General features: G+C 37.0%; 1 protein-coding gene across 9 annotated transcripts; it reads left to right on the top strand.

The window, feature by feature from the left end:
• The first annotated feature begins 746 nt into the window (after nt 1-746).
• On the top strand, nt 747-15205 carry deaf1 (DEAF1 transcription factor). 9 transcript variants are annotated; one of them, XM_028451128.1, is made up of 13 exons: nt 747-1152; nt 3424-3521; nt 4876-4999; nt 5091-5342; nt 7001-7140; nt 7908-7979; nt 8061-8105; nt 8193-8349; nt 10277-10426; nt 12359-12651; nt 12749-12847; nt 13705-13851; nt 13941-15205. In XM_028451128.1, the coding sequence occupies exons 1-13, from the start codon at nt 954-956 to the stop codon at nt 14043-14045; spliced, it is 1881 nt and encodes a 626-aa protein (XP_028306929.1). In that variant the 5' UTR covers nt 747-953; the 3' UTR covers nt 14046-15205. The 9 variants fall into 9 exon arrangements, with proteins under 9 accessions (XP_028306929.1, XP_028306933.1, XP_028306936.1 ...); XM_028451132.1 differs by having other exon boundaries at nt 13762-13851; XM_028451135.1 differs by having other exon boundaries at nt 5091-5240; nt 8226-8349; nt 13762-13851.
• The last annotated feature ends 1433 nt before the right edge of the window (nt 15206-16638 follow it).

Genomic DNA, 16638 nt, shown 5'->3' on the forward strand with positions numbered 1-16638 from the left:
CAGATCTGCATGAATCTATCTATCTATCTATCTATCTATCTATCTATCTATCTATCTATCTATCTATCTATCTATCTATCTATCTATCTATCTATCTATCTATCTATCCATCCATCCATCCATCCATCCATCCATCCATCCATCCATCCATCCATCCATCCATCCATCCATCCATCCATCCATCTATCTATCTATCTATCTATCTATCTATCTATCTATCTATCTATCTATCTATCTATCTATCTATCTATCCATCCATCCATCCATCCATCCATCCATCCATCCATCTATCTATCTATCTATCTATCTATCTATCTCGAATAGATAGAATAAACCTTTAATGATCCCGGAAATTCACACATAGAATAGCAAATGTAAACAGTAAGAACAAAAATAAATACCAACATAGGATAATAGTGGAAATATACATCTGTGGGGCGGATATAAATTAGAAAAAACAAATAAAATACATTTAAATAAAATTTAAAACAAAAAGAACAGCGGCATAAAAACACAACAATGTGCAAATGACAAATGAAGAAATGTGATTGGGGAGGTATCAAGTGTTGTTACAGTTCTATCTATCTATGTATCTATCTATCTATCTATCTATCTATCTATCTATCTATGTATCTATCTATCTATCTATCTATCAACTGTCCTGTAGGGGGCGCACCCTATCACCCCGAGTAGTTTCTTTGGGACCGCTGTGTGCCACTTCGGATTTCCTCGTACATTTCCGCCATTTTCCGGAATAGCCTGGTCTTAGTCTTCTCTAACAAAAGAACGAGGTGCTCTCCTTTCTAATCAATAGTTCCGGGGACACTAAAGCAGGGATTAGTTTGTTCATTCATTGTAACATACTCGGAGATCGGTTTCATCTGTCGTGTTAAGACTCGGGTTCACTCGGACCGCGCTCGGCCTAATTCGGCTTTTGTCGTTCAACGAAAAGAATGGACGAGGCGGACTCGGCTACGAAGGCGCTCGGGCTGGATGAACCGCCCATCGACGGGCCGACGGTGGAGGGAGTGGGCTCGGATACCGAGTCGGAGGCCGAAGTCAGCACGATGGCTGTGATGACGGAACCGGGAAACATCGACATCGGAGCCGAGTCGCTGCCGAACTCTGACGAGGCCGAGGCAGCTTTTGCAGGTGAGTTTAGGCTTCTGTCGACAGCAGGCCGCAGCTCTCTGGGGTGGCGCTAAAACACTGTCACGGTAAATAAAACACACAGCTCAGCTACAAACTATCACACACAAAGTACCAAATACCTTTATTACTTTACAATCATCCCTAAAAAGCAGCGCAAACATACAGTCTGAAGTCAAATACAAAGTAAAATAACATTTTCCTCTAGTGTCATTACTGTAATGACTAAGTCAAAATACTTCAAAATTCTTCTTAAGTAACCATTAAAAAATAAGAAAATCCCTGTTTCACTAGTCCTACTTTATTTTCATTACATTACTACTTTTATGTTACGATATTTTCCATAGATAACAAATACTTTACTGCACTACATTTCCCATAATCTTCTGAAATGCTTGTTACTGTATCTTTATTATTAGCAGCCGATAATGTTGGATCAGGTTTAACTAATAGTGTAGAATAATTTAAAAAAAAATTCTGTTGAATGAAATGACAGTTTTTATTACTTCAGATGCTGTTATACAGTTTTATAGCATAACATTGTTGTTGTTTTCATTGATTAATACACTGTTTCTCAAATGGGGGTACGGGTACCCCCAGGAGGTACGTGTTGGCATTACAGGTTGCACTGGAGTGAGAAATGAACAAATGAAAGCATTACAAATATAGGGTTTTATAATGTTTGTTTTCAGTTCAAAAATGGTAATCACACTAATGATTACCAGCATCCCACAAAAAAGACAACAAAAACACACAAAATAGGAGGGGGGGTGGGGGGGACTGAATAATAAAAAAGAACAGACAAAATAACACCCAAAACACAGAAAAATAATCACCATTACCAGCAACACACGAAACGACAACAAATACCCATTAAATGAGAGAAAAATACACACGATGACTACAAAATACACTAAAATAACAGAGAAACATGCAAAATGACATAAGAAACTACCAAAAACACACACACACACCACGGTAGGATATTTTAAATAATACTAACAACACACAAAAACAACAGCGAAAACACACAAAGTACGAGAAAAATATAGTGTATAATAAAAAGAAAAGACAAACAATAAAATACACACGCAAAAAGGTGATAAAAATATCATGATTAGAACATGAACTAAAAATACAAGGGTCCGTCTTGGTTCCACATCAGGAGGGAGATGACGGTCAATGATAAATCTATTCAGGCACAAAATACTGTTTCATTCTACATTTACAAAATGAGATTCTTTGTTATCACTCATTCATTCCATCGTTATGCTCTATTGTTGTTTTTTCATAGTATTCTTAGTAAAATGTAGTCAGACATAAGGGGCATTCAAAAATAAAAGAAAGGGGTATTTGAGCCTAAAAAGTGTGAGAACCACTGTAGGGCTGCAAGGTTTATCGATATTGAATTGCAGTCGTGGTTTTGACTACTGCAATAACGTAATCTCAAGAGGCTGAGTTTTTTTTCTTCTGTCTCTGGTGTTGACGTGATGTTCACCAATCAGAATGGTGGAACCTTGCGATCTCAGATTCAGCTGGAACAGATAAAAGGTTTGAAAGTGTTTAGACTTCCTCCAGAAGAGGGCGCTGCCCACATAAAACCAAATATTTTTGAAAGTAGATTAATGTGTTTTGTTCTAATGTGGGGTCAATTTGAGCAAGAATATGTTGTTTGACAGTCTACAAGTAACATGACTTCCTTCACTCATCATTTTAGCAGTTTATGACTATGTATCTCGGCTGGCCTGGGAACGTCTCGGGGTCCCCCCGGAAGAGCTGAAGGAAGTGGCCGGGGAGAGGGAAGTCTGGGCCTCCCTACTGAGGATGCTGCCCCCGCGACCCGGAAACGGCTAAGCGGGAGAAGATGGATGGATGGATGGAAATATAAAAATCGCAATATTGGTCCGAAAAATCTCAATTGTGTTTTTAGTCAAAATCGTGCAGCCCTTAAACCACTGGATTAATATAAAGCTATCACTATATTACATTATGGTGGTAGATGGCATAAATCAAGAGAAAATCTTATCTTATTATATATACAGTAAGTTATAACCTTTACCAGTAGGAATAAAAGATGATTTAGAAGCTTCAGATGTAATAAAAAGCTATTTTTAATGAGACAAATGTGATAAATAACTCAGACTGTGACTGAATGACTACCTTCTGCATTCTCAGTCATGTCAAAGTGTATTAAAATGTGTTTCTGTGTTTAATAATAACTGGTTACATAATAATAACAAGCTAAATCTTATTGTTCTTGATGTGTTTGGGCAGAGGTGGCAGTGACAGTGGGGGACGTTCACTCTGCAGAGGACAATGTATTTACCACAACGGTCGCCACCACTCATGGAAGCCTCCCTGAACACGTCCTGGTAATGACTCAAACACTGGACTATCACCAATTATGGAAAAGCACTTTAAAGATTAAACAGTCACAAACACTAAAATGATGTAAAAGAGTTTATCTTAGAATATGTGAGAGTTAGCTCTGCAGTAACGTTAGACATAGGCTGTGTTCGAGATCGCATACAAACGTACTATACACTACACACTCTGAGGATACAGTCGTTGGGGTTTATTATAATTCTAAATGCACAATTGATCATTAATGACAATTATGGCATAACTATAATTAAAATGGTAATTGGAGAAATTTGGTTGCTGTCGTAATTGTAATGATATTGTAATTGAGTGTTCATATAACTGACTTTGTTTTTGTAATTGCCATGAAAATTCTATAAAAATTGTCAATCATGATTTAACGCTAAACTGCAGTTCTATGCACAGTTCTACACATGATTGATTAGGAATCATAACAAGGTAACCAATATGTATAAAATAAATTAGATGATAGATATTTGTTTTCAGTGTATTTTACAGCTGATTTAGCTGTTACCTGTTATAATAAGAGATGGTTAACTTTTATTAGTTTTGTTTATTTCACTCTCAGTAATTGTGATTAATTGTAATGGAGAACGTATTTGTGATGGACTTTCTGAGAATATACAATAATTCTAATTTAATAGTAATTGGAGAAAAAAAAATGCTGGTAACTGTAATCATAATCGAATTGTAATTGAACATGTGTAACTGAAAATGTAATTGAAACTGAAAATTGTAACGAGCCTGAAAAAAAATAACCTATTAAAAGTTAACCTTCCTCTTGTGTTAGCTTTCTGTTAGCATCTCTTATGATAATGGGTCATAAATCAGCTGTAAAATACACTAAAAACAAATATCTATCATCTAATTTATTTCCTATCTATTGGTTTCCTTGTTAGGCTTCATAATCAATGAAAATATAGGTATTAATATTTCTGGTGTGGGCGTCTGAGCCTTTTTTTGTGTCAGTATTCTAGATTTCAATGATTTTTAAATGGTAAAATGTGGGAAAGCTTGATATGAAACATATTTTAATAATTGTTAACTACATATGTGTAGAACTGTACATAGAACTGTAACATGGTTCCCTAGTTTAGTGTCGAATTATAATTGACAATTTTTATTGAATTTTCATGACAATTACAATCACAAAGCCATTTATCTAACTCAATTACAATTTTTTTTTGCTAGGAACGGATTTTAAAAATTCCAATTACTATTATAATAATGCCATAATTGTAATTAATTATCAATTGTGTGATTACAATTGTAATTGACCCCACCTGTGTGTGTGCGTGTGCGTGCGCGTGCGTGTGTGTGTGTGTGTGTGTGTGTGTGTTACAGAGTGGTAGGACAACTCTCCAGTTGGGTGAAGGCCTTAATGCCCAGAAGGCCACCCTGATCGTGGTTCATGCTGATGGTAGTATTGTGGAAGCTACTGGCCTCAAAACAGCTACAGCCATTTCAGGTGAATATTATACGACATACTCGTCCAACTCAGACAGTGGCCTGACTTAGTGATGTATACGTACTGTCTGTGTTCCCCGTACTGCCCACAGGCCCACAGACCCCGTCTGCTTCACTGACCCCCCCACAGGACAAAGGCTCCTGCTCCAAGTACAACTGGGACCCGTCGGTCTACAACAACGAGCTGCCAGTCCGCTGCAGGAACACCAGCGGCGTGTTGTACAAGAACCGTCTGGGATCAGGTGACGTAGCAGGAGCTTCACAAAGGCTTTCATCTGTGAAGCCGGTACACCTCGTGTCGGCAGGGGTCACCAACCTTTCTGAATCTGTGAGCTACTTCATAGGTACTGAATAGTCTGAAGGGCTACCACTTTGAAAAGCACTTCTTTGATACCAAATGTTCACAGTTTTACTTTAATTAGACGGTAAGATAATAAGGAAGACTAGCAGGCACTTAAAAAAGTAGAAAATGTTTAACTTTCAACATACAACACTTCTCCTAATTCATGCAATTGTTTTATTTTCCTTACATGTCATAGAAAATGATCATCTTTTTAACTAATCGTGTAACGTAACATTTGTAAAATGTAACAATTATGTCATTTTCTGAAAATCCATAATTTATTTTCCTAAAAAACATGAATATAATACAAATATATATATAATCTACATTGCAATAAATAACAGTTAACCTAATGTAACTTTAAAATAATAAGTTGTTGTATTCATATAAATCTGATCATGACAATCATTTTTTTTGTTATCATTGGTCGATTTTTTATTGATGGTTGACTGATCTCTGTGCATGGTTAATCCAGCACGGGTACATGTCAGTACGTAACAGTCACGTACTGAGATCGCAAGAGAAACTCAGACCGCGACACCGGTGTTGCCATTGTAGCGCCACTGTGAGGAGCTGCGCAGATATAGATGGTGCGAGCGTACGTGTGTGTGTGTCACTACCTGTCCATGGGCTCAGTCTCTCACAAGCTCATCTGCCGCATGCATGCACCTACTCCGACTTGAGACCTTTTCCAGTATATCACTCAGAACAAACCACAGAACAAACGATAATCATTGTGGCGCCATGTTGTGGACCCATCTGCTCAAAAAAAAGTTATAATCCTCTGTCTGACGAAGCAGATAGTTTGTGATTTGGTGCTGCTGTGCACAGTAATGGAGACGGAGGAGGAAGTGAACTCTGTGACCCGTGATTTAAAGTTTGGGATCACGGGGATAATTTTGAATAACCATGAAATATTAACTTAAAACGTTTTTAATATTGACCTTCTTTTTTTAAACACAAACAAACTGTGACACGGTGATGTCATGAACCCTGAACCGGAAATAGCGCACTCAGTACCGCGCTCAATATCGAGAGGGAGTCGTAATCTTAAAATGAACGTTTTGCAACACCAAATTACTCCAAATGAACAGATGCCAAAACTTGTATTTGGAAGCCGTTGACAAAGTTTCTGGTCGAACTCATATTGTGTCGGGGAGATATTTGCTTCACACACACACGCAGACCTTTTTTGCTTTATAGAGAGGTATAGATAGATAGATAGATATTGATAGATAGATAGATATTGATAGATAGATAGATAGATAGATATTGATAGATAGATAGATATTGATAGATAGATATGTTATCCTGTATACCACAACTGCAGCACTTAAACACATTTCTCATAATGTTTCAGTGAAAATGAACATTTAAAGATGGTAATGTAATACTAAAACTTTATCATGAATTCTGGAGAGTAAATCAGATTTTATAGGGGGCTCATCTGTCACTAGAGTTCCTGAGGGCCCCTCACATGGTCCATGAGGGCTTCCTGTGTTGGTGACCCCTGCAGTGCTGTGTACATTTTAGGACAGGGATGGGCAACTATCACATCAAGGGCCACAAAAATGTTAAGTTGAGGTGTCGTTTTTCAGTTTAATTGTGTGTATCATGCCCGGTGTTGGAGATGTATCCTGACTACGGTGTCTTACACAGGGGGAAAAGGTCGATGCATCAAACACAACCAGAAGTGGTTCACTCCCACTGAGTTTGAAGGTTTAGCAGGAAGGGCAAGCAGCAAAGACTGGAAGAGGAGCATCAGATATGCTGGCAGACCTCTGCTCTGCCTCATACAGGTACCACCACACCACGAGCATCCACTGGTACCTGAACACACCACACTAAAACATGCTCCATGTTCTTATTAAAGGAGCCATATGTAGATTTTGCAAGCAATTTTTGTCACCACCAGGTGGCATATTACTTGTGACAGGTTTTTTGTTTTTGTTTTTTTAAATAGGATAAAACCTATTTTTTGTTCATGTAAGTTTGCATTTATTGTTATTATCATTAAGAATATAAAGAAACAATAGTGTTTGTGTGTGATCTTTGTTTTATTGATTTGAATCTAAATAGCAAAAACAGTCGAAAAGGAAGTGATGTCAATTTATTTAGTGTGTATGTTTGAAATTATTTACCTACCGGTGTATATTTCACCTAACAGACTGTCTACAAGCCGAAAATATGGACTTGTACGCAGCGGTGATGCTAGTGAACATTACATCAAACTGTATGAAGACAATGGGCACAGAAAAAAGCTTTGACGCCTAGTTCAGGGACGACTCTGCTGTAAATAGGCTTATACTCACCCAACCGGTGGAAAAAAGGTACTACAGGTTGGCCGGGCTGGCAATATTTATGAATGTATAAATAACTATGTAATCTAAAAAAAAAAATCACAAATGTCATGACAGCTAAAGACATGTTTCTTAACACTCAAATTTTGATTTTAGGCATTTCAGACATATTTAAAAGTTGATAATTCACAATAATTTTACATATGGCCCCTTTAATGTCCCATATACCAGTGTTTGTATCTCTGACCTTGTTCCTGTGTTGTTAGGAACATTTTCTGAACCCTCATGCGGCCTCTTGTACCTGCGCTGCGTGCTGTGATGACCTGACAGGGTTAGCGGTGAGTGGGATCTCGTATTTTTTATATTTGGTCCTCAGAAAAGCTTTGTACATTTCTACATTTTCTCTGTCTTGCCTACAGTGTTTGAGGGAACGAGACTCTCTGGCTGCTGAAAGCATTAGCATGGTAAGCGTTTCTCTCTCCATCTCCCATCTTGACCATACTCCGTAACATCCAAGCAGTGCGACCTGCTTATTGCATTCTTTTCTAAAGTCTACCATAGTTCAATCTATCCCTGCTACTCAGACTGGTCCGGTGCGTCTCTTTGTGCCCTACAAAAGAAGGAAAAAGGACACGGATCTGCCCATGGTTCCTTCTAAAATGGTGGTGTCCCCCAACAAAAAACTCACGCTGACCCCAGGGACCACATGTAAGTCACATGACCTCAGTTTCATTTAACGGCAGGGCTTTGATATGTGTATTCACTTTGAATACAAGGGCAGATTCTGCCTGAACAGAATTACAAAAGCAAGAATGTGCCTGAATTTAAATAAAGGTTTCTATCATATTGATGACTACCAGGGTATGGGTAAATTATAATTGTGATCATGTAATTGATAATTAATTACAATGATGATATAATTGTAATTGGAAAAACTGTTGCTAATCGTAATTTAATTATAATTGAGTTCAGATAATTGGCAGGAAAATTATTCAAAAACTGTCATTTACACTTTTAATTCAATGCAAAACTTTGGAATCATGTTACAGTTCTATGACATACACACGTAGTCAACAATTATTAAAATATGTTAAGTTGAGGTTTAGTTTATTCAGACAAGGTTTTTCAAGAAATGTTTATATCCTGACATGTTTCGACTGTCAACTGCCAGTCTTCGCCTTTGATGGTACCTTTGAAGTTTCACTTGACTTCTATGTTGAAAAATATCAGGAGATGAAAATTTCCTGAAAAGCCATGTCTGAATAAACAAAACCTCAACCTAACATACTGTTCAAAAGGAAGACAAAATGAATCATGGAACATGGAAGTCAAGTGAAACTTCAAAGGAACCATCAAAGGCGATCAGCAGAACTCCTCTGACGAAGACTGGCAGTTGATAATCGAAACATGACAAAATTAATCTTGCTGGAACTGTTATTAAAATATGTTTCATATCAACCTTTCCCACTGCCTTAAAAAAATAATAATAATAATCTAGGGGTATACTGACAGAAAAAAGGCTCAGACACCTACAACAAAAATGTTAATACCAATATCTTTATTCATTAGGAAGACTAACAAGGTAACCAAAAGATGAAAAACAAATTGGATGACAGATTTCATTTTTTAGTGTATTTTACTGTTGATTTAGGACACGGGCCAAAACGGACCCGTTATTATAGATGCTAACAGAAAGCTAATACAAGAGCAGATTTGTAAAGAGTACTGATATATTCTGCACAAGTATTGTTACTTGATTGAAATTGTACTCAAGTACAAGTAAGTCATACTTAAAATAGTAGAAATAAAAAGTAGTAAATAGTACTCAAAGTAAAAGTCACAAGTTACTTTCACCCCCCACGTTTATTTTTTGGTAATAAATCTTGTAAAATGTATAAAATAAAAGTTTTGTCAAAATTTACAGTTCTTTAAAAGATAAAATAACACCAATTAATTCAATCCAAAATGAAGTATAGATACATTTATGAACTTTAAAACTGAGGGAAAAAAACCTCCATTCAATGCTGTTTTGGTGCGGTACATTACGTTTAATCTGATTGGTCGGCTATGATGTGATGCATTTGATTTTTATCTGGTTATTTCATTTTTTGTAGTTTCATAATCTCCATTGATCATTTAAAAAATAATAATCATTTACTTAATAACTGTTGGGTGTAGAAATGTAACTACCGGTAATTACTTTACTTCTTTTAAAATGTACTTAAGTACAAGTAAAATGACTGATTTAGAAATATACTAAAAAAAAGTTAAAGTTCTTATAAAAGCAACTCAAGTACAGTAACGTGAGTACTTGTAATCCATTACTTTCACCTGTGTACAAGCGGAAGGTTATGTTTTATTGGGTTATTTATTAAAGGCTCCGTAATTGTTATTAATTGTAATTTAACGTTAGTAATTGAGAACGTAATTGTAATTGACTTTCAGGAGGGATATAATAATTTAAATTTTTATTGTAGTTGGAAAAAATGGCGGCCACCGTAATCGTAATTGAACATGAATAATTGAAGACATAATTGGAATTGAAAGATGATAATAATTGACCCCAACCTTGATGACTACTGTACAAGCTTTTCTGTCTCCTTTTGATTGACGTGCGCATCTCTTGTGTCAACAGTTCCTTTGTCTCCATCGGGACATTTCACCACTTCAAGCACTTTGACTTATGATCGTTCTCCATCCGGTGATACAGCAGCAGCAGCTGCAGCAGCAGCAGCCATTATAGCAGAAAGCCCATCAGAGAGCGAAGTGTTCGCCTCCACTGAAGGTCAGTTAATCACTGGGGTGTGAAAATGTATTCTACTAGGGCTGGGCATTATGAACCAATAATCATATCTCAGTCATTTTTCCTAAAAATGGTGATGTATTATATCTCAATCAAGATTTAATAATGTAATAATGTAGTAGTAATAATAGACACTGGGAGGGCGTCGCCAGATGCCTTCAAGAAACTAACATTTTTGGGCCCATTTTGGCTTATTTTTACCATTTCTTTTGCAACGACACCAAACTTTGATTTGATTTAATTTCATTATTATTTTATTTCAAAGATGAACACAACAGTACTGCACCTCACAATGGAAAAAAAAAATAAAGATAATAATATTAGTAATTTACAAAAGAAAATAAATTAAACAAAGCAAAGAGAGAACAAATGATACAAAAATCCTGCTCGTGAAGCCGTTCGAAAAGGAGTAGGAGGAAAGTTTTTAACCTACTGTCATCACGTTTTTGGCCACATTTTCACAACTTTTAATGTGTGTTTGCTACATTACTCCCATGTCTGCAAAAGTCGATGCCTTTTCTGAACATTTTTTCAAATTTCAAGACATTTTCAGCACTTATAAACCCTTTCCACTACTTTTCTATCATTGCACATGTTGACCCGTTATTGTCACTTTTAACCTCTTTTCACCATGTTTCATGCTTATTTTTTGCGAATGTATCCACATTTAGGGCCATATAAAATGTATTTTCTTTTTTTCCAAATTCCGTATTTGTTATTTTCCTGATTTTTTCATTTTTTTAGAAATATTAATAATTTTTTCAGAAAATATTAGTTTTTAACTATTGTGAGGAAACAAAATAAATACTAATAAATAAATTAAAAAAACATAATTAAACAAAAATGTATGTCAAAAATAACGTAAGATACACTTAAAAAGTAGATTTAAGTTGTAGTGACATGGATTATTCTGACTGCTCCTTTCTAATTATTTACGTCATATAAAAATGTATGAGAACAGCAGTAATGTCACAGTCACCCAGTTTTCCTTCAGGGATCAATGGTTTACTGAATCTGAGCAGGTTTATTGTTTAAGTTTTGATCAACTTATTTAAATGATCCTGATGACATCATTCCAGACTATAACGATTACACAAAAATAAATAGACACAAGGATACATCGTTGTTTCACCACTAGGGGCCAGAATATTTTACAGTATCAGAAGTTATCATTAAACTGCGATATTTAAGTCTCTACAATCCCTGGAATCGATGGTCTCGTCCACAACAACACGCAACTTTTTCCCACTGATCTTCTGTAGCTCTGATGAGATCAGTTCAAACGCTCTGAGCAGGTGAAACTGATTTCACGGAGCACCACATGAGAAACGGACAGAGTTTTACAGGCACAGCAAAGTTAAACGGGCAATGGTGGCTCTGTATTTAGGAGTCAGAGATGATTTAGACAGTGTTTGATGCAGCCAGGACAGCAGGGTGGAGAGCGGTGCACCTAATGAGCGCTCCCCAGAACATTTCCCCAAAAAAAAACGTTTGTTCCCCCACGGTGACGGCGTTTCTTGTTGATTCTGTCCATTTCCGCGTTTAACCATTTTCATTGTTCGATTCCGTCCATGATTTTGTTAACGCAGATTTCATAGGGCCCTACACCTTCACAATTTGTCATGCCCATTATTTTTAAGTTTAAACTAACTGTTCCAATATTGACACTTTGAACCCTTTTTTACCACTTTTTCTGTCTGTTTTTAGCCACTCTAATTTTCAAATTTTAACCAATTTCTGTGGTTTTTAAAATCCCATTTCACCACCTTTTCCATCATTTCTCGTTAGTTTTAGCAGCATTATCTGCAAATGGAGAACGTGGCACCACCACATCTGTTATAAAGAAGACGTGATGTTTAAATAGTGGATCTGATTTTATTTAGAGGTTTAAACTCTTAACGTTTTCTCTCCCAGTGTTGGCAGAGTTACCTGCGTTGGCCATGACTTCACAGTCAGTTCAAGCGAAAGTCACAGTAGCAGCAACAGCATCACCATCTCCATCGCCTCAGCTGGTGACGGGGTTGGAGGTGGGGCCAGTGGTAGGAGAACAGCCAATGGGTGACGGGCAGAAAAACACCTGGCTGTACCTGGAGGAGGTGGCCAACACGTTATTAAACAACGTCCATCAGCTCAAAGCTCTGATCGAACAGGCCAAGAGCTGTGCAGCAGAGCCAGTAGGAGCCAAAGTCCATGGAGGGAGGAAGGAGGTGAGGACACATACATACAAAGACTTGGAATAAATAGTTGAAACTGATCAAAAGAGAACCACAAAGTTACCATTTCACTCTTTCTCTTTGTTTTCAGTGCAGCCTGAGCCAGTCCTTTCAGAACCAGGTCATGTGTCAGTCGCTGGACGACACGGAGAACAAGAGGAGCTCTGACATCACTGAGATTATCATGAACGTATGACACAATATTAACTCATTTACAACATGAGGACATTTTTATGTTAACACATTAAAATACAGTATGTGAGTCATAGAGTCACATAAACCTGACACTGGTCCCATGAGTGCAACCTCATCAACCCAATAGAAGCTTAAATATGCAACATTTCTTTTTTTAAATGTCACTTTGTATTTGTACATTTCTGAGCAGATATTCCCTCATACTTTTACTGTTTTATCCTGCTATTGCAAGAAGACACTCTTGCATATATTGTATCATGTTCTTGAATATAATTTACAATAAGCATTTGGATTCTGATTATATTTCAATTTTGACTTTAATTGAAACATTTATTCGTTTAAAAAGCTTTTCATTATGCTTTGATCCATTCCATGTGTTTCAACAATACAATAGCAAGAAAAACAAGATATTTTTTTTTTGTTATAATGCCAATTTTTAAACGAGTGTTTGTACTGTATGCATTATTAGTGGAGAAGGTCATGTCTCTTTAGTGCTGAACTCTGCCCTCTCTCTGTGAGTCACAGTAATGTCTGCCTCACTTTGTACATTTTCACTGTGCATTTATAGATGATGCAGCCGACCAGGAAGACTAAATTTGTCACACTTGTCCATTAAATATATTATACAGACTATGGAACGTCAGCATGTATAGTAAATCAGTAATTGACCATGTATATTGGTAATATAAAGAGAGAAAGCTCTATTAGAGTGTGCGAAGCACCGCTGGTCTTTGCCTCCTAATATTTCTACACCTAGTTATTGCAAGGTAATGTAGAGGTATCACAGAGTCATCACTTCAAATGTTTTAAACAATGAGATCAAGTTTTAACAGCATTATTTGGCTTTGACAGCTTCACATCTCTGCACGTACCAGATCACTAAATACTTTCCAACCTGTGGTTCTGCAGCAGATGTGTATGAACTGCGGTCGGATGGCGATGAATGAGTGCACGGGCTGTCATAAAGTCAACTACTGCTCTACATTCTGCCAAAGGAAGGTACGCCTCAACCTACCAACAACGTGTGTGCGTGTGTGTGTGCGTGCGTGCGTGTGCGGGGATGTAACCATCATGAGCTTTCTCTGCAGGACTGGAAGGACCATCAGCACACCTGCTGCCAGTCAACAGGAGGCGTGACCATCCAGGTAGAGGAGCCAATCACAACCATGGACATGGAAAAAGTAAAGATGTAGTATAGGACGCCCTGTTGGGAGGTTAAGGACCCTGTGGAGGACACGGGTCTCTGATGATCTGAGGTCTGCACGATTGGGTGAAAAACTTTAACTTACAACACTGTGACCACAGAATCCGTGTACCCTTCGTTCTTTGGTTAATCTGTTTTAAAACCAAATCAAAATAACAAATGAACAGTATGGTTATTTGTGTTTTACTGACTTAAAACCAAAAAACATAAATACAGAAACATCAAAAACCAGATAAACAACGTTTTTCCCTGTTTAAAAAAAATATTGTTCTGTTTGTGGGATATTTGATATCTACGGGGAAAACAGTGCAAGAACTGAAGTCCACGCCATCTGGTTTCCCTCCACAGGGCCTGGACCAGTTCTCCACACACAATAGGACTGTATAGGATTGATCTCAGCCGCTTTCTGGTCCTGCAACTCTTTTCATGCAGTCTGTGGATGTTTCAGCTCGTAAAAAACTGCTCACATTTATGTTTTGTTTTATGGTGTTACGGTCCCAATAGTATTCAAATAAACTGGTGGTTGACTATTGACTTTGAGGCTGGTGTGAGGAACAATAGATGTTAGAACTTCTACAATGTGACACTTTAGCAAAAACAATCACAGCTTTTTTGAGGACAGTAAAATACATTTTTAATATTTATTTTGCGCGTTATAATGCTTCTAGTCACTAACAGCAGCCGTTAACACACACAGAAGATGATCACAAGAAATGAGGAACTCCAGTATGTATTAATAATGTTTCTATTCACTGGTTCATCAGTAATGAGACTTTTATGAGTTGCTCCTTTTTTGTCTGAGAATTTTTTTCATCTTTCAAATTTGGCTCAGTGGTCAATGACATGTTTCTGTGGTGTGACAAACTCATAACAAATTTATTTCTGCTTTACATGGACTTTGAACGCATCTCGAGGGATGCATTATTTTAAACGACGTACCTCCACAAAAATGTGTTCCACCACTTTCTGAAAGCTAAGGAGTTAGGGGAAGTAAATGGCTCCTTAATCACAGTTATTCTCTATTACAAATCCACCGAGAAGCCATAGTGATTTTTTTTTCAGTATAGGTAAAGTGCGCTTTTAAAAAAAATAAAGACAAACAATACAATAAAATATGTTGCCATTGTTATTTTTGATTTTTAAAACCAATCAGAAATACGGTTTTTTTTATTATTTGGTTTTTCAGTTTTCCTGTTTCTGGTTTTAAATTAATAAAACAAGAAAAACAGTTTTTTTCTTTTTTTTTTAATTTGGTTTTGAAACGAAACCAAAGAATGAAGGATACATGGATTCCACAGGAACAAATACATCCACTCTACAGTCAGTGTTTACAAAGAGTGTGAGTGAGTGAGGTCATTGATGGGACACGTATTACTGTGTAGTCTGCCTCCTGCTCTGTGATTAGCTCCTGTCACTCATGTGACTCTGTAGCATGTACAGTAAATGATCACGTTTGAATGAAGTAAAGCCTCCCAGTGTTTTTATCAATATCAAAGGACAGTGTATACTGTATCGATTTGGAATGTGGACTCAGGGACCGTCACACAAACATACTCAGACTGAAGAGGAAATGACCTCACGTTCATTGATGGATCCTGTTAATGTGACCTTTTTCTATCTGTGTTTATATATAAAAATGAAAAGCTGACACTTGTCTTTGTTTTCTGTCCATAGCTCCCATTTTGTGTATTCTTCAGTATTTTTGTGTGTTTTTGGACTATGAGATTATCGTCCGCTCACGTCAAAGCTTGCGTGGAAATGGTCGTGATCTGAGCATATGAGTGGTTGATAAGTGTGGCCCAGTGTGTTTGACCATGCGATGTCTTCTACTGTTTCTCCTAGTGTCCACATTCTCACTTTCATATGGTTTGTTTGTAGTGAATTCCTTGGATAACAGGCTTTGTGAAAAGTCACTAAAATGGGCCAAAAGCAGTCAAGAGTGAGCAAATAAAGAAGAACCAGGTGGTATTGTGTATTGGCAAAGGGTAGTTTAAAAGAGCAAAATGTGGCAAACAATATTAAAAAAAAAAAAGGGCAAAAATGTCGGGAAAAAGGGAAACAAGTGGTATTCATTGGGCAGAAGTTAGCTTATTTGGATGAAAAGTGGCCAAAAAAAATACAGAAAGGACAAAAATTGGATAGAAGCATCAAAAAGAACTTGCAAAAATGGCCAAAAAAGGATATTTATTGGCAAAAGGAAGCTAAAGTCTGAAAAAAGTGTTTTTTTTTTATAAAGGGCAAAAATGGGACAACTGAAGTTGCAAAATGACCAAAGGAAACAAGTAAAAAGGGATATAAAAGTTTCCCCCTGTAGGTTTTCTGGGGGATTAATAAATAAAAGTATGAGATAAAGAGCCACGTGTTGAGCATCACTAACTTAATAACAGCTTCTACATGGTGTCACTGATAATGTAGTGGACTGGTCTGGATAGAAAGGAAGTGCTTCACTAACTGTCATTAATATTGCTCCTCTACCAACACAAATCACAATAATCTCCAAATTTGAAAACTGAAATTTTATTTTGAAAAGATCAGACGATCGTCAGCATACGAAATGAGCGTACTCGCTGTGGATCCTCGGA

The sequence above is a fragment of the Gouania willdenowi genome, chromosome 6 (genome assembly GCF_900634775.1).
Source record: "Gouania willdenowi chromosome 6, fGouWil2.1, whole genome shotgun sequence".
Classification (NCBI taxonomy): Eukaryota; Metazoa; Chordata; class Actinopteri; order Blenniiformes; family Gobiesocidae; genus Gouania; species Gouania willdenowi.